Source organism: Piliocolobus tephrosceles, chromosome 6, assembly GCF_002776525.5.
Source record: "Piliocolobus tephrosceles isolate RC106 chromosome 6, ASM277652v3, whole genome shotgun sequence".
NCBI classification, from domain to species: domain Eukaryota; kingdom Metazoa; phylum Chordata; class Mammalia; order Primates; family Cercopithecidae; genus Piliocolobus; species Piliocolobus tephrosceles.
The window spans coordinates 107,221,780-107,239,846 of record NC_045439.1 but is presented as its reverse complement, the minus strand read 5'-3'; the positions used below and the strand labels follow the sequence as shown (position 1 = coordinate 107,239,846).

Sequence of the window (18,067 nt, the reverse complement as noted above, 5' to 3'; positions counted from 1 at the left end):
AATGAAGCAAAATTAAGGTTTCAATTTGTCCTGCTTTAATGTTTATATAAAATAATTTATTTGTGCCTGCAGTGTTTGCCTGGGGTATTTAATTTTTAAAAATTTTATTTCTATTCCTATCCTCATATTTAAGATATCTCTTGTAAAGAAAGTATACAAGATAATGTTAAAATTACCTTTTTCCTTGTATGATATTTGAATTGGAAGCACTGGAATAAATGAACAATTAGAATTTGTGGAGAGGTGATGATTTCTTGATTTCTTAATAATTAAATAATTTTATGTATTTTTATAATGTATTGTTATAAAATTTATTTTATGACTGTAGATATTTATAGTATTAATACTAGGGTTTTTTTTTCTACATTAAGAAAAGAAATAACCAATTATTCAATTATTTCCAGTGGTCTTTTTGTGTTCTGTGTTTCCAGGCGGGCACATGAACGCCCCCCACCCCATCCACATAGGATGCACCCAAACTATGGTCATGGGCATCATATTCATGTGCCTCAGACTATGTCCTCACATCCTCGACAGGCTCCAGAGAGGTCTGCCTGGTCAGTATCTTGTTTAATTTCAAAATAATGCTTCACAGCTTGTGGCAAAACTATTGGAAGAGATGCCTTGTGATTGATTGCTTTGCAGAAGGGTGATGTGGAGAAACCTAATCCCCAGTTTAACTGTGAGATACTGCCTCTGGGCAGATAGCGGTTTGGAGAGGAAAGAATAGGAGCTGGGGCAGGGAACCATATCAAGCAGGAGTAGAACATTTTTTTTTAGGTGTTATTTTATGTGTATTGACAAATAATAATTGTATGTATTTTGGAGGTACAACATTATGTTTCAATACATATATACATTGTGGAGTGATCAAATCAGGCTAATAGCATATTTATCACCTCAAATATTGATCATTTCTTTGTGGTGAGCAGATTTAAAATCTTGTCGCAGTTTTGAAATATACGGTACATTATTCTTCACTGTAGTCACCATGCTGTGCAGTAGAATATCAGAACTTACTCCTCCTAGCTGAAGCTTTGTGCATATTGACCAGCATCTCCCCTTTCCTCATCCACGACTCCCCACCACCTCCCCAGCCTCTGATAAACAACATGCTACTCTCTCCTGTGAGTTTAGGTTTTTTAGAGTTCCCATGTAAGTAAGAGGAGTGGACCTTTTTTCCTGTTTTTCAGGGATACCACCAAAGTTAACTCCCTAGACTGATCCTACTTTTCACATCTTCTTTATCTGACCCCAACCTCTGTACTCCAATTTGCTTCACCACCCTCAGCTGCCATTGACAAGGGACATTCGGCCTTCATTCCAATTTTTTGTGGTCTTTCCTTGATAAATGAGGGCAGATTTTCATTAAATTTTTTTTCTGAATCCATTGTGTATGGGCATTCATTGAGATCTTGAACCACAATGACTTTTGAGACAGAAAATAAAATGAGAATAAATAAATGAAGATTTAGCATTTAACAGTTTTACCCCTTCTAAAATTTTGTTTGCCCTTCTTTTATAAGATGTAGAAGAGTTTGCTATTCTAATTGTCCTTAATGTCAACAACCAAGAGATGATACCTAACAAACAAAAACCCAGAGAGCATCTGTAACATTGAGATACACCAAAAAAGTAAATTCTGTGTTGTATGCTCCTCAAGTAGAATCAGGCTTTTAACTTGGAAGGGACCTTTGTAGCCATATGTTTCTTTCCTTTGTAAGTTGTGAAACCAAGTACAAATGCTTTGCTCCTTATTGTCACAAAATTTAAAAATTGAGTTTTCAGTTCTAAAATAAATTTGAAATTATTAGTTAAATATTTTGGGCTAATTTATCTTTCCTCAGCTTTGTAAGTTATGAAACCTTAGATTACTTTTTTAAGTGTAAACATAACTCCCCATGTCTGTTGATAAGAAAAGAAACCCTAAGGAGGATTAAACTGTTCTCATCCTTTTGTCAGGGAACTGGGAATTGAAGCTGGAGTGACTGCAGCTACTTATACACCTGGTGCATTGCATCCTCACTTGGCCCATTATCACGCACCTCCTCGACTTCATCACTTACAATTAGGAGCTCTTCCTTTAATGGTAAAATGGAAAATTTTCAAAATTTTGACATGTTCTAAAAGTTCCTTTTCTAAATATTTTATTGGAAATATTTTACTATATTAGTTATAGGTGTTTTAATAGAATTTGAGAGTAATCTTGTTAGCTAAAAATTGTGCTATAAAAAGTTATTAGATGTATTAAAATCTGTGTGTATAATTTGCATCATAAAATGTACTCTTAAAGTACAAAATGACAGAAAAGTGTGGGAATTTTTTGTATACCAAGGCACTCCTATTCCACTGTCAGAAGCATACTGTGCTTCAGTTATTTTGCCATAAGTGGTAATAGATCCATTCTGATGCAGTCATACGTTTCTTTTTTCTCTCTCTTTTTTTTTTTTAATCAGAGTCTCATTCTGTTGCCTAGGCTGGAGTATAGTAGTATGATCTCAGCTCACTGCAACCTCCACCTCCTGGGTTCAAGTGATTCTCCTGCTTCAGCCTCCCAAGTAGCTGGGATTACAGGCACATGCCAGTATGCCTGGCTAATTTTAGTATAGAGATGGGGTTTCACCATTTGGCCAGGCTGGTCTCAAACTGCTGACTTCAAGTCATCTGCCCACCTTGGCCTCCCAAAGTGCTGGGATTACAGGCTTGACCCAGGGCACCCAGCCTGATTTTCTAATCTGCAGAAAGATTATACTAATTCTTTACATCTTATTTAAGCAGGTTCAGATTTTTTAAAGTAAGTGCTAAAGAACAAGTTCAGCAAAACATACATTGCGTTAGCTATTTGTATTACATACTTGTTATATAAGTGGTATAGAAAAGGGAATAGTTTTGTGTTGTTGTGGGTAGAGACACTGCAGGGAAGCTTTCAGAGAAGCTTTCTGGTACATGTGACTTCTAAGCAGACTGGATTTTGGAATGGTGCTCTTGCAGAGGTTATAGCATGTAAAGATGTAGCAAATAGCACAAGCACTGGGAACTCCAAGTAAGCTGGTGTTTCTCATTTTAGGAGTGAGGTCAGGCAGCAGTGAGAAATAAAACTGTTCTACCAAGAAACTGGAACTCAGAAACCATTGAAGGGGAAATGTTCTGATCAAATTTATGATTTTAGAGTCATTTAATCAGATTATAGTTAGATCACCTCCTCAGTTATGTGGAAAAATGGATTTAAATGTAGGAAACCAGGTACGACATTATAGTAGAAGAGGTAAATATTGATGAGTGCCTGAAGGAAAGCAATTGTAGTTGGCATAAAAATGATGAGACACATTTGAGAGATATTTAGGGTTTGGGTGAAGGGGCTAGGTGAGTTAGGTCTTGGATGTACTAAATCTAAATCAAAGTTGAATGTCCAATAGGAAGTTAAGCTTATGGTCTGGATTTCCAAAGATATTTGGGTTAAAGATGTGTTTTGATCTCTCAGTATATGGAGGTAATGAATCCATGGAAGAGGATTAGGTTTTCAGGAAAAATGTGCAGAGTGACAAGAGGGTGAAAAAACCTTACAGAATGACAGTACTGTATTTAAATGATAATACTATGCCTTGCACAAAGGATTCTGAGAACTGGCTTGAAAAGTTGAGAAACAAAGTTAAAATAATATCAGAAAGTACAGCACCCTTGAAATACCAGAAAGTAAAGTACCCTTGAACAATGTGGAGGTTGGGTTGCTGACCCTCCTCACAGTTGAAAATCAGAGTATAACTTTTGAGTTCCTAAAACTTTAACTACGAATAGTCTATTGTTGATCAAAAGCCTTACTGCTAAAATAAACAGTTGATCAACACATATTTTGTATGTTATACATACTTGATAATCTACAATAGATAGTGATAGTTTACAATAAAGTAGAGAAAAAATGTTAAGAAAATTGAAGGGAAAATGTATTGTTCGTTAAATGAAGGTGGATCATTATAAAGGTCTCCATCCTCATTGTCTTCATGCATTTGACGTTAGAGTGGTTATTGGTCTTTTGTGTCAGAATGGTTCAGTAATGGTGAGTGATGTAGATGGGGCACCGCTTAGGTTACGGATGGTAAGGAAGTGAAAACATGGAGACAGTGAATATAGACTTCTTGCTTTATAAGCTTGGCTGTGAAAGGAAAATGAAGGAAAGCCCTGTTTGGTTGGCAATAATTCCAGGATTAGTAGAGAATTTAGGTTTGGAGAAACTTAAGGTATTTTTAGGTTTAAGACAGAAAACCATTAGAGAGGAATTGTTTGAAGATACTGAAGGGAGGCTTGGTGGGGAGTAGTTAAGTAAGCATGACCCAGGGTGAACAGGTGAAGGTAGGAGCAGGTGATAAGGATTGAGTTTGAATAGGAGAAAAAGCTTATCCATAAAGGCTGGAGGAACGAGACTAGGGAGGAGAGGCTTTTCAGGGTAAGTGAAGATTTAGATAATTTGGGATGCAGGAGTTCCTTTCTGATTTCTTTGAAGATGTTTAGGAAGTTGGGTTATCTGCTGAGTAGTAATGATCTTGGTTATAAGAAAAGTTGTAAATAATTTAAGTTATACACTATTGAAGGTTAAAAGTTATTGCTTACTTATTTTAAATTGTTTTCCACATATGAAGTGTCTGTTAAAGCTATAAATTCTGCGTAAAGTATGTTGTGATTCATTGTAGGCTAATTAAAAAGTAATGTTGGAGATTTATTTTTAAAGATGGAAGAATGGTGCTGTATCTCAGAATTGCCCTTTCCTAATACTCTCAATATGCATGGCAGTTATGATCTATACAGTTGCTGCAAACACTGAGTTAGCAAATATGGGAGCCTTGCAAGCCTCTGTTCACAACTAATCAGTGTATAACCTTTTTTTATGCGTGTTTCTGCTTAAAGACAACTTTAAAAAATATTGTAGAATCGTTGACATTGAACTTACAGCCAACAACACTGTAACTCATACCTGAATGAAATGTATTCTCTCCATAAGGTGTATCACAGCCTTCTTTGCTTAGGAACACTAGACAGCACTTCAACTTTATGTTTGGGTGCCATTTTAAACAACACAATCACCAACAAAAAGTACAAAACTGAAAAACATGGCACTAAACAGCAAACAAGACACTGGTTTATAGTAGGAGCTCAAATATGGCAGAGCCCTGTTCTACCTCAGCTGAGAACAGAGTTGCATGTTGGGCAACTCCAATTTTTTGCCTCCGGGCATATCCACAAATGACTCTGAAAGCACAAGTGTTGATTATGGGGTTACAAGTAAATTTTAGCCTGTGGGTCAGTTGACACATACGTAATCCATAAATAATGAAGATTGACTATACCTAACAAAAAATTAGAAAACAGTGTTAAAACTTTCCCTAATACAATCAAGCAAAAAAGGCATAGGGTACTTTGGCTGTTAGGAAGCTTAACAGAAGTGAAGTAAAAAACTTATCTTGAAGTGAAATTTTGTTGGAAAATTGTGTGCATTTTTTGTTGTTGTTTTAACAAAGCTCTCTGAAATTGACAGGATCTTAAGACAATTTTACTCTTTTCAAGTTTGAGCTACTAAGAGCATCAGGCTTAAGTTTGGGCATTTTGGAGAGTTAGGTTATACTTTAAGGTTATAAACCTGTTACAGAATGCTTAGTTGGAGTTACGTATTCTTATTGAAGTTGAATTTTATGAGCAGTTGAATTGAAAACATTGAAGGTCTTGAATTATTCAATGTTAACAGTAAATCACAAGTCTATTCTTAATTGATTTAGCCTATCTCTTCTGTTGAAATAGGTTCCTGATATGGCAGGTTATCCTCACATCCGTTACATTTCATCAGGATTGGATGGAACATCATTCAGAGGTCCTTTCAGGGGCAATTTTGAGGTATGTAATAAAATAAATGAATATGTTTGTCGTAGTATCTTTAATGCAGAAAGAGGATATATACACTGTTATACACAATTGTGTAGGACTGCTACAGTGACTGGGAATCACAAGGCAGTAAAATATGTGATTTTCTGATGTTGCTTCTGGGAGTTACAGAAATATTTGTAAGTAATATTAATCGTAGGGTCAAAAGTTACCCAAGTATTTAAAGATGAGCCAATGAAAATAATATAGAAGAATATAAAGATGTATTAATATAAATGTGAGATAAATAACTATACCATTAAATGTGATAGGGAACCTAATGTTTTTGACTCAGCTAAATTTTTAGAGAAATTGGTAGAGAAAAAAAAACCTAAGTAATTCCCTTTGTAGCTAAATGTCTTGTTTGAATTTTCAGGAAGAACAAATCATTCGAATGTGATTTAAAGTTTGGTTGTGGTTTTTTTTATTTGTTTGTTGTTTGTTTGTTTGTTTTTTAGACGGAGTCTTGCTCTGTCACCCAGACTGAAGTGCAGTTGCGCAATCTCAGCTCACTGCAACCTCCGCCTCCTGGGTTCAAGCGATTCTCCTGCCTCAGCCTCCTGAGTAGCTGGGATTACAGGCGCCCGCCACCACAGCCGGCTAATTTTTGTATTTTTAGTAGAGACAGGGTTTCGCCATGTTGGCCAGGCTGCTCTCGAACTCCTGACCTCAAGTGATCCACCCACCTTGGCCTCCCAAAGTACTGGGATTACAGGCGCAAGCCAGTGCACCCGGCCCCTGTTGTGTTTTTTTTTTTTATGTCAGTTTGGAAGTTGGAGTCAATGTGACTTAGAACTATTGTTGATTTGGTTCCTTAATTTACTAGAATGATTTCATCTTCTCCATGCATACATACATACTGACTCATGTAGTACCATGTGGTAACATTGTTGTAATTTATAAAGATAACTTTTGCTGTACCATTTCAGTTGGCTGAGGAAAACATTATAAACAACCATTTGCCTTACTATGTATGAGAAACATTAAGCCAGGCATGGTGGCTCACACCTGTAATCTCAGCACTTTGGGAGGCCGATGTGGGAGGATCACTTGAAGCCAGGAGTTTGAGACCAGCCTGGACAACATATAAACTTTTATATATATACTTATGTATAAGTATATAAATAACTAGTTGTCATATGTAAGTTTTTTTGAACACCGTATTTATATTGCAAGTTTCTAAGTATGGAAGTTTATTTCTCTTACAATGTTGACAATACTGTTCAAGGAATAATCATCTTGGCTTTTACCACTCACTATTCTTCACTTTCAGGAACTGATTCATTTGGAAGAAAGATTAGGAAATGTCAATCGTGGAGCATCCCAGGGGACAATTGAAAGATGTACATATCCACATAAATATAAGAAGGTAAGAATTTATTCAATGAAGCTTCTAGAGTGTTACTGAAATGCATAAATGTGATATATGCCTTTTTTGAATTTGTAGATTCTAGCAATGACATTTTTATTGAAGTAATGCATACATATTGTTTAAAAATTTTGGAAAGTATAAAAAATATATACTCTGCAGTTCTTACTCTGCGGACCCTTGTCCTTCTTCCCAGAAGTGAAATCGTAGTTAAGGATTTAGATATTCTTCCAGATACTTTTTAGCATTTTCTAATAATGTACATATGTATATATATTTTTTGTCTACTTGAAAAAAAAAAAAGATGGTAACCACATAGTTTGCAGATTGCCTTTCGTGCCATATCAGCTCCCACAGATCATCCTTATTATTTTTAATAGCTTATACAGAATTGCATCATATGGCAGTACTGTAATTTTTTTAACTAGCAGTTTATTTTGACGGACATTTTATTGATGTATATTTCTTCCACTCTACCCTTAGTTGCTTGTATAGCATTGTTACGGAGGAGACGTGTTAAGTACGTGTCTTAAAGCAAACAGTGCTGAATACCAACGGTCCCCAACCTTTTTGGCACCAGGGACCAGTTTCCATGGAAGACAATTTTTCGTGGATAGGTGGCAGAGGGGGTAGTTTCGGAATGAAACTATTCCACCTTAGATCATCAGGCATTAGATTCTCCTAAGGAGCACGCAACCTAGATCCCTCACATGCGCAGTTTACAACAGGTTGTAAGAGAATCTAATGCTGCCGCTGATCTGACAGGATGCAGAGCTCCGGCAGTGATGCTTGCTCACCTGCCACTCACCTCCTGCTGTGCACCCGGGTACTGGTTTGCAGCCCAGGGGTTGGAGACTCCTTTATACTATGTAGAGAATAATCATAAAGTGTGAAAATTACTATTCTTTGTATTTTTCATCTATTTTCAGAGTATTGAGGTATTACCAGTACATTTAAGTTTTCAACTGTCCAAGCTAAATACTGTAACTAATGTTAATTTAAATGGATGTTATTTGAAACATTCACTAGTAAAATAAAACTTATTTATCTATGCTCATGGTAGGATAAAAATAGAGTTTATTTTGTTTATCATTCTCATTGTGGATTAAAAGTAATAGCTTTCAAGTGAATGAGTTTCTGTTAAATTTGATTTTGCTTTTGATCCCAATTATTAGAGGGTCTTAAAAATATACTTAATTGATGATAGTCACTTAATTCATCCATTTATTTATGACAGTCTTACCTGGGAAAAAAGTGCGGGTGAATATGTGGTTTTGTTTTGTTTTGTTTTTCAAATAAACACAGACTTTACTCAGTTGTTCAATAATGTCATCTCTACTAATAAGGTAACAACTGATTGGTTCTCACAGAGGAAACTGCACTGCAAACAAGATGGGGAAGAAGGGACTGAGGAAGACACAGAGGAAAAATGTACTATCTGTTTGTCTATTTTAGAGGAAGGTGAAGATGTGAGGTAACTAGAAATCAATTATCTAAAATCCATTGTCAAAACTGTACATGGGATTTTATTTGAAAGTAAATTACACCAGGCATGATGGCTCACACCTGTAATCCCAGCACTTTTTGAGGCCAAGGCCAGAGGCTGTCTTGAGACCAGGAGTTCGAGGCCAACCTGGGCAACATAACAAGACTCTGTTTCTACAAAAAAGAAAAATAGTACAATTATTTGCATGTGATGGTGTGCACCTGCAATCCCAGCTACTCAGGAGGCTAAGGCAGGAGGATGACTCAAGCCTAGGAGTTTGAGGCTACAGTTGAGCTTTGAGCACACCACACTGCACTCCAGCTTGGGCAATAGAGTGAGACCCTGTCTCTGAAAAAAAGGATAAAAGTAAACTGGAAACCAAATAAAGATTACTTTTGGCATATACTGTTACCAATCTGTCCATAAGAGCCCTGGAGTTAGTAGTATGTTACGTACTACTAACTCCTTTTAACCTACCTATTAAACGGTAGCACAGTATTAAGTATATATAACAATTATTCCATGAAAACAATATTACTCACCTTTAATCTGTTATGTACTGGTAGAACTGGCTTCATCTAGTGAGTGAAACAATAAAAGATTAAAGTCTCTGTGTTACCAATGTGGGAGTGGGAAATATACTGCCTATTTTAGCCACACAAGGTTTGGCCAGGGAAATTTTGTAGTCAAAATTGTCTTCTGTAAATCTTGTAGAAATGAGAATTTGAGAGGTTTTGGAGGTCCTAGAAAGTTATTATGTGTTCTTCAAACCTTGAAACGGATCCAGATTAGCCTTATGCAGTTTGTTTTACAGCATCTTTTTTTTTTTTTTCTTTTTTCTTTTCTGGGAGATGATCTCTTCCTGTTGTCCAAGCTGGAGTGCTGGGGAGCAATCTCAGCTCGCTACAACCTTCACCTCCTGAGCTGAAGCGCTCCACTCGCCTCAGCCTCCCAAAGTGCTGGGATTACAGGCATAAGCCACGGCACTCGGCTGTAGCGTCTTTTATAAACTGGTTTTGTCCTAAAATTTCTTCTAAACTAGTAGGACTATTCCCTTCTTTCACCTTTGTTGTTTAGCAAATGTTAGTATGTTAACCCTAATATTAATTTTAGGCATTTTATTTGTATAATCGCTTAAGTAATTGTTTTCTTCCTATTCTTTTTTTTAATGTTAACATAATGCCATATGAAACAGGTTCTATATCATATATAACAGAACCGTGTAGTAATATTATTGCCTTAATTTATAAGGATAATTTTGTCATACCTCTTCAGTTGGCTGAGAAAAAAATTATTGTCTACCATATGACAAATAAGGTTATTTGCACATGGTATTTCTAATGAAGGTTTATAAATTTGGAACTTAATGCTTTTACAGTATTGACAATACTCTTCAAGGAATAATTGGGAAACTTTTTAAAGCTACTATTTTAAGAAGATATTAGGAAGTCTGAAAAGTGTATAAAAACTCTTTAACGAGGCCGGGCGCGGTGGCTCAAGCCTGTAATCCCAGCACTTTGGGAGGCCGAGACGGGCGGATCACGAGGTCAGGAGATCGAGACCATCCTGGCTAACACAGTGAAACCCCGTCTCTACTAAAAAAATACAAAAAACTAGCCTGGCGAGGTGGCGAGCGCCTGTAGTCCCAGCTACTCGGGAGGCTGAGGCAGGAGAATGGCGTAAACCGGGGAGGCGGAGCTTGCAGTGAGCTGAGGTCCGGCCACTGCACTCCAGCCTGGGCGACAGAGCGAGACTCCGTCTCAAAAAAAAAAAAAACAAAAAAAAAACTCTTTAACAGTTGCTAGAAGTGGAAATGGACACAAGTCAGTAACTTTTATCCCACTGTTAACACTCAGAATTAATGTTACCCTATCTTGCTTGGAGGCTTTATTTCTCAATTTGTAATTGGTAAATTTGGCATGATGTAAACAAACTAAAATCATTACATCTCCTTTTAACCTACCTGTTAAACAGTAGCACAGTATTAAGTGTATATAACAATTATTCAATGAAATCAGTATTATTCACTTTTAATCAGTTATGTACTTAAGTTTATGTATAAAGATTATACTAAGACATTTCTTAGTGAGGAAATTGTGGTTACTATATATTTGTCACATGAATTCTAATGTTTTTGAGAGAGAATTAAATGAGGTAATAAATATATATTTGAGATAATATGTATTTTTAAAGGGCATTACAAATACAGTGATGATTTGATATTTAAAAATATATTTGCAATATTATGTGACAGGTAACACACTACTAACTCCAGGGCATTGGCATCTCTTGTACCAAAACAAAACTGGAATAATTGCCAGTGTAATTTGTGTTCTTACAATGTTTAAGATTTTATATAATTTGATCCTGTAGCTTTGAAAGTTGATTATCTTGATCATTTATATATTATATTGCCCAGAGTGCTAATTTAATCTGTCTTTTATAGAAGAGAAAGATGCTTAGTAACTTCAAAACATTATTGAATTATTACATATATAATTTGTTTACCATGTGCAATTATCATAAAATTAATTTTTGCTTTTTGTTTTCTTGCCAATAATAGACGTCTTCCATGTATGCACCTTTTCCACCAAGTGTGTGTTGACCAGTGGTTGATTACCAATAAGAAGTGCCCCATATGCAGAGTGGACATTGAGGCCCAGCTCCCAAGTGAAAGTTGACACCATGTTTCAGAACTCTTGCCCTCCCTCTCATTCCCATCCTTCCTGGTACTGCAGTCAACCAAAGATGGCATGACTTACCTGCGCAGATTTGGAAGCATTGAACTTAGAGTGCTGGCTCTGCTATATGGTACAACTAATGCTAGACCTACAGTTTATGTATACAGTTGATTTTCATGTATTTATAAAAGCTTTTTTTTTCTAGATTTGACATTTTTCTGTATCATTTTACTGTATTTTTGCATGGTTCCTTGTATTGCATTTCTTTGCACATATTATGGGCTTGTGACCCTAAACTTGCAGGCAAGATTAGCTGCTTTAGTAAGTAGAATTTTGTGGTCTTTTTGTTTTTTACATAGTACCAAGCCTAGATAATTATGAATTTTTTATCCATTACTAACCTTTAATTTAATCAATCATGTACTTTAGTTTAATGTATAAAGATCCTCTAGAAAATGATAATATTGTGTATTAAGACATTCCTTAATTAGGACAAAATGGCTGCTGTATATTTACTATATGGAGTTCTGAGTTAAATACCATCCTTAATGCTGGGAACAGAATACAACCCATATTAAATCAGATGCAGGTGGTAGTCGCATCACCAGAGTGATCAGTATAAATTTTCTTGGTGTATCGTTTTCCTTTCAACACAGTGCAGATACGAGTTGAATATTGATATCATACATTTAGACTGCTGTTCTGATTGCATTTATCTTTTTCCTACATCATTTAGAATTTTATTTCCCTGATTCAGTTTTTGCTGCTGTGAAACAGCTCTGATGAACACTAAATATTAATTTCAATTAGCTAGATTGTACATACTTGCAGATTTAACAAAATTTTAGGGAAATTGAAAAAGACATGTAGAATTTGTTGTCTTCTGCTAAGCACGAAAAGTTAAGATATCTGCTTACACTGATTTTGTAGACACATTAAGTCAAGATTTGGAATTTAAGTCATTGGCAGGTATCTGTGCATTCATAGAACTTCTAAAGGTCCCAGGATCACTTTTAAGGGATTTTTATTAGTTTAAAGATAAATAAAGTCAGCTGAATCTACATGTCTCTTGTTTTATTTCTCTCTAAACTTGAAAACAGTAAATCTGCAGATACTGTGAGGCACAAATTATACTGTCAACCTACTGTTGCTATGGTTATATACTCCCACTTCATACATTACCAAGAGTCGATCACTGATTTAAAATTTTTAATTTCTATAGTTAAGATTTACTGCATAATATAGAATATAAAGTTAAGTTAACATACTAACATTTCTCCTTTGGAGGAAGTTTTAATCTACTTCAGGATGCATATTATTATCAAGATACTTTCATATACAGGATAGCCTAATTTTATTTGTTTAAATATGCTTAATATGCCCCAGATTGCAAATGCATCCAGTCAGTAATATGACTGTCTGTATGTGGAGGACATGTTCCCATGGATCATATGTGAAGATGTCAATAAGCTTGCATTAAGCCACCTGCTTTGTAAGTGGATTGATTAATAAATAACTTATATTTCTATTGTCTTTGTGTTTCATAATTAGTTTTTATAAAAACAGTTTACATTAAACATCTCAGAATTCAAAAATAGTGATCTCACTCAAATTGACATTTGCATAATTTGACATTTATGTTCGTTCAGTTATGACTACTTGCCCTTTTCTTCATATTAGTAAATGTTACACTGTCATAGTTATCATTGTTAACGTGCTTCAACATAGTATGTGTGTAGATGGACGATGAATTTAAAGAGCATACCTTACGATTAAACCGAGGTTATAGGAGGTCAGGGGAGAGTGAAGGACTGAGTGACCTATGGCTGCCATCTTACTGGGGAAAAGAGCAAGTAGCCTGGCTTCCTTTAAGTAAGTAGCCTGTAATGGATGTAGTACTTTGCCACTGGAATACCCCGGGTCTGTGCCAAGGGATTGAAGAAGTGTAAGATGGGAGAACTGTATGTCATGGAGTCCTCTTGATGTTCCCCCAAATACAAGTAAAGCACAGGTGGATTTCTCTGTTTTTTGAATATTACATCAGATTTAGATGCACGACTACCTGTTGACTTGTTTTATAATTGCTACTGATTTTTTTAATGTAGGCAAAGCTTCATTAGTTTGAAATTTATTTAATAAAAGTGTGACATAAACCTGAATTGTTAATATAGGAGCTTATTAAGCTACCGCCATTAGGTACCGGAAAATGTGATAAGTAGTGAAGAAAGTAAGGAAGAAAATGACTTTGAACATTTTGACTTTTTGTGCTTTGTTTTGGTGTCTTCCATATCCTGCTGCATCTTATATGTCAGAATGAACATTTCAGTGATAGCTGTCCAAATACATAAAAACTAAAATTCTTTTGTCAGCAAGTCTTTATTTTTATTGTTGTTAACATGCAAATGATAAACTGATAATTTGAAACTTTTTTCTTACTCCGGTGACTTTATTTTAGCTGCTAGCACACTTCAGCATTTGAACCGTAACAGCTAACTTAAGGAAAACTACTTCTGTTTTAAAAGCTGTTATTTGTTCACTCCTGTAATCCCAGCACCTTGGGAGGCTGAGGTGGGTGGATCATGAGGTCAGGAGATCGAGACCATCCTGGCTAACATGGTGAAACCCTGTCTCTACTAAAAATACAAAAAATTAGCTGGTCATGTGGTGGCGGGCGCCTGTAGTCCCAGCTACTCTGGAGGCTGAGGCAGGAGAATGGCGTGAACCTGGGAGGCGCAGCTTGCAGTGAGCGGAGATGGCGCCACTGCACTCTAGCCTGGGCAACAGAGTGAGAATCCCTCTCAAAAAAACAAAAAACTGTTACTTGTAACTAGTCGAATCACTAAAATTAAAATATAAGCTCTTGAGGACATTTTGTTATTAGTGTTTCATGAATGGGAATAGTTTGTAGAAAATACATCCTGGTTTCTAACTTTCAGAACCTCTGGGAACACAGTATATGTGTGTCACATACACACACACACATATATATACACACACACACTATGTTGTTATGTATATTTGTTGGTGGTGTTTTTGAGACAAAGTCTCCATCTGTTGCCTAGACTGGAGTACAGTGGTGCAATCTCAGCTCACTGAAACCTCCACCTCCTGAGTTCAAGTGATTCTTGTGCCTCAGCCTCCAGAGTAGCTGGGATCACAGGTGCGTGCCACCACATCACCATGGCCGGCCAGTATGTATATGTATATGTATGTGTGTGTGTGTGTGTGTATATATATATATATAGAAAACTTCACGTGTCACAATATTGAATATGTCATTTTCTCTCAGTCATAGCTTTCTCTTAAGAATTACATACAATGCTGGGGGTGGTGACTCACACCTGTAATCCCAGCACTTTGGGAGAGTGAGGCAGGTGGATCACTCGAGGTCAGGAGTTTGAGCCTAGCCTGGCCAAACCCTATTTCTACTAAAAAAAAATACCAGAATTAGCTGGGCATGATGGTGCATGCCTGTAGTCCCAGCTACTTGGGAAGCTGAGGCAGGAGAATTGCTTCAACCTGGGAGGCAGAGGTTGCAGTGAGCTGAGATTGCACCATTGCACTCAGTTTTGGTGACAGAGCAAGACTCTGTCTCTCAAAAAACCAGTCTCTCCCCAAAGTTTTATCTGTTGTTATACAATAGTTTTCAGTATGTAACCCCAAAACTTAGTGGTTTACACATCAAACATCTCAGTTTCTGTGGATCAGGCACTCAGGAACAGCCTGGTTTTGCATTTCTACTTCTGGGTCTCTAATGAAGTTATAATCAAGGTCAAGGTGACTGTTGGGGCTGCAGTCATTTTTTTTTTTTTTTTTTTGAGACAGTCTCACCCTGTCACCCAGACTGGAGTGCAGTGACGCGATCTCAGCTCACTGCACTCTCTGCCTCCCAGGTTCAAGCTATTCTCCTCCCTCAGCCTCCCAAGTAGCTGGGATTATGGGTACACACCACCTCACCTAGCTAATTTTTGTATTTTTAATAGAGATGGTGTTTCACCATGTTGGCCAGGCTGGTCTGGAACTCCTGATCTCAGATGATCCGCCCACCTCGGCCTTCCAAAGTGCTGGGAGTACAGGTGTGAGCCACTGCACCTGGTTGATCTTTTTTTTTTTTTTTTAACCTTTTTAAAATCCACCCTTCTGCACACTGTTGGGCTACAGTCATCTGAAGGCATCACTGGGTCTGGACACTGGGTCTCAACAGCCCAGGCTGTTGACAGGCAGCCTCACTTCCTCAGTGGCTACTGAGAGAGTTCACTTCTTTGCTACAGGAGCCTCTCCAGAGAGCTGCTGGAATGTCTTTACAACAGGGTAGCTTGTTTTATCCAGAACTAATGATCCCAGAGAAAGCCAGGAGGAAGCCACATGCCACTTTTTGACCTAGTCTCAGAAGTTACACTTTGTAGGCCGGGCGCGGTGGCTCAAGCCTGTAATCCCAGCACTTTGGGAGGCCGAGACGGGCGGATCACAAGGTCAGGAGATCGAGACCATCCTGGCTAACCTGGTGAAACCCCGTCTCTACTAAAAAATACAAAAAACTAGCCGGGCGAGGTGGTGGGCGCCTGTAGTCCCAGCTACTCAGGAGGCTGAGGCAGGAGAATGGCGTGAACCCGGGAGGCGGAGCTTACAGTGAGCTGAGATCGGACCACTGTACTCCAGCCTGGACGACAGAGCGAGACTCCGTCTCAAAAAAAAAAAAAAAAAAAAAGAAAAAGAAGTTACACTTTGTCCTTTCTGCCACGTTCTATTTGTTAGAAATGAGAGTCACTAAGGGCAGGCTGTACTCAAGGTGGCGAACTAAGTTGCACCATTTGAAGAAAGGTATAGCCAAGGATTTGTGTACAAATTTTGAAAACATTCTTATTCCATATGTCAAGACCCACCTTCAAACATGTAAACTTCTGTGGGCAAAAATTATTTTTTTTTTTGAGTGCAGGGGTGCAGTCTCAGCTCACTGCAACCTCCGTCTCCCAGGTTCAAGCGATTCTCCTGTCTCAGCCTCCTGAGTAGCTGGGATTACTCATGCCTGCCACCACACCCAGCTAATTATTTTTATTTTTTAGTGAAGACGGGGTTTCACCATGTTAGCCAGGCTTGTCTCGAACTCCTGACCTCAAGTGATTGTGGCAAACATTCTATCAGAATGGCCTCCGTGCTTCCTAAGGCTTTCAATTACATCTGATCCATAGTTCAGCACCAGATGATTTCTTGTGCCTGCAGGAGATAACCAAATGCCAAAACATCTCCTTGAAATGACGAAGGCAACTTGAATTTCCCATATGAAAAATCTACCAGGGTAACATTAGGGAGAATTCAGTTTACAAATGATCAGGAATCACAGATAACTGTGCTGTTTTCTTAAACTGTGATCCCCCTGTGACACCAAGATGATAAGACTATTCCAGCAAACAAAAAGCTTATTTGGTGCAAGGACTGGGAATACCCCCAGGTAAGTGTACTTGTTACCTGTTTTGTAACAAAGCATCCCCAAATTGAGTGGTTTATAAAACACATGTATTTATTCACAGTTGCGTGATTTGGGCAGTGCGGGGCAGGCATAGCTCGTCTTTCACTGTGGTATGACGTTTTCCTTATGTGGCTACATTCAGCTGCAAGTTCTACTGAGACAGAGTGTCCATGTGACCTCACCTTGTATATCTGACGCGTTAGCTGGGGTGGTTAGGACAGGTGATAATGCACTGGGCATTTCTCTCAATGTCATCTCTAGAAAGGAATAGCTTAAGTCTCTTTATGGTGGTGATGCAGGGCTCCGAGGGAGAAATAAACTGCTTTGAAGACCCAATCCCGTTACTGAAACAGCATCTCTTCTATCACATTCTGTTGGTTAAAGCAAATAATAAGGCTAGCCCAAATTTAAAGAGAGAAAATAGATTACACCTGTTCACAGAAGACACAGAAAAAAATAAAATAAAAACGGCACTCTTTAATCCACCACAGTGAGGTAAAACAAGTCTCATCGTTTTGTTAGAATATCTAGTACAAGCTTTCTGAACACATTTACTTTCCCCCCCCAAACCAAAGCTTTGCATATAGAGAAGCCCATGTGGCAAAATGATTTATGTTCTCAGAGGACTCAGCAGTGAAGGAACTTTTGGTTTCCCAGGGTGCTTTTTTTTTTTTTTTTTTTTTTGAGACAGTCTTGCGCTGTCACCCAAGCTGGAGTGCAGATCTTGGCTCACTGCAAGCTCCACCTCCCGGGTTCACGCCATTCTCCTGCCTCAGCCTCCTGAGTAGCTGGGACTACAGGCACCTGCCACCATGCCTGGCTAATTTTTTTTTTTTTTTTTTTTTTTGTATTTTTAGTAGAGACAGGGTTTCACCATGTTAGCCAGGATGGTCTCAATCTCCTGACCTCATGATCCGCCTGTCTCGGCCTCCCAAAGTGTTGGGATTACAGGCGTGAGCCACCGAGCCTGGCTTGATTTTTTTTTTTTTTTTGAGAGGGAGTCTCACTCTGTCTCTCAGGCTGGAGTGCAGTGGCGTGATCTTGGCTCACTACAACCTCCGCCACCCAGGTTCAAGCAATTCTGCCTCAGCCTCCCAAGTAGCTGGGACTACAGGCACGTGCCACCATGCCTGGCTTTTTTTTTTTTTTTTTTTTTT

The 18,067-nt window shown here is 37.8% G+C and overlaps 1 protein-coding gene across 10 annotated transcripts in view; it reads left to right on the top strand.

The window, feature by feature from the left end:
• RNF111 (ring finger protein 111) overlaps positions 1 to 13,595 on the top strand; it is a 113,205-nt gene extending 99,610 nt beyond the window's left edge. For 4 of the 10 annotated variants that reach the window (XM_023228608.2, XM_023228605.2, XM_023228606.1 and 1 more), the window contains exons 9-14: positions 405 to 557; positions 1,963 to 2,089; positions 5,788 to 5,880; positions 7,181 to 7,276; positions 8,623 to 8,750; positions 11,326 to 12,976. In XM_023228608.2, coding sequence (XP_023084376.1) covers positions 405 to 557; positions 1,963 to 2,089; positions 5,788 to 5,880; positions 7,181 to 7,276; positions 8,623 to 8,750; positions 11,326 to 11,443 — 715 coding nt within the window. In that variant the 3' untranslated portion in view covers positions 11,444 to 12,976. Of the gene's footprint in view, positions 1 to 404; positions 558 to 1,962; positions 2,090 to 5,787; positions 5,881 to 7,180; positions 7,277 to 8,622; positions 8,751 to 11,325 lie in introns of all 10 variants that reach the window. The other 6 variants (XM_023228612.2, XM_023228610.2, XM_023228611.1 and 3 more) reach the window with 3 other exon arrangements.
• Positions 13,596 to 18,067: the final 4,472 nt, after the last annotated feature.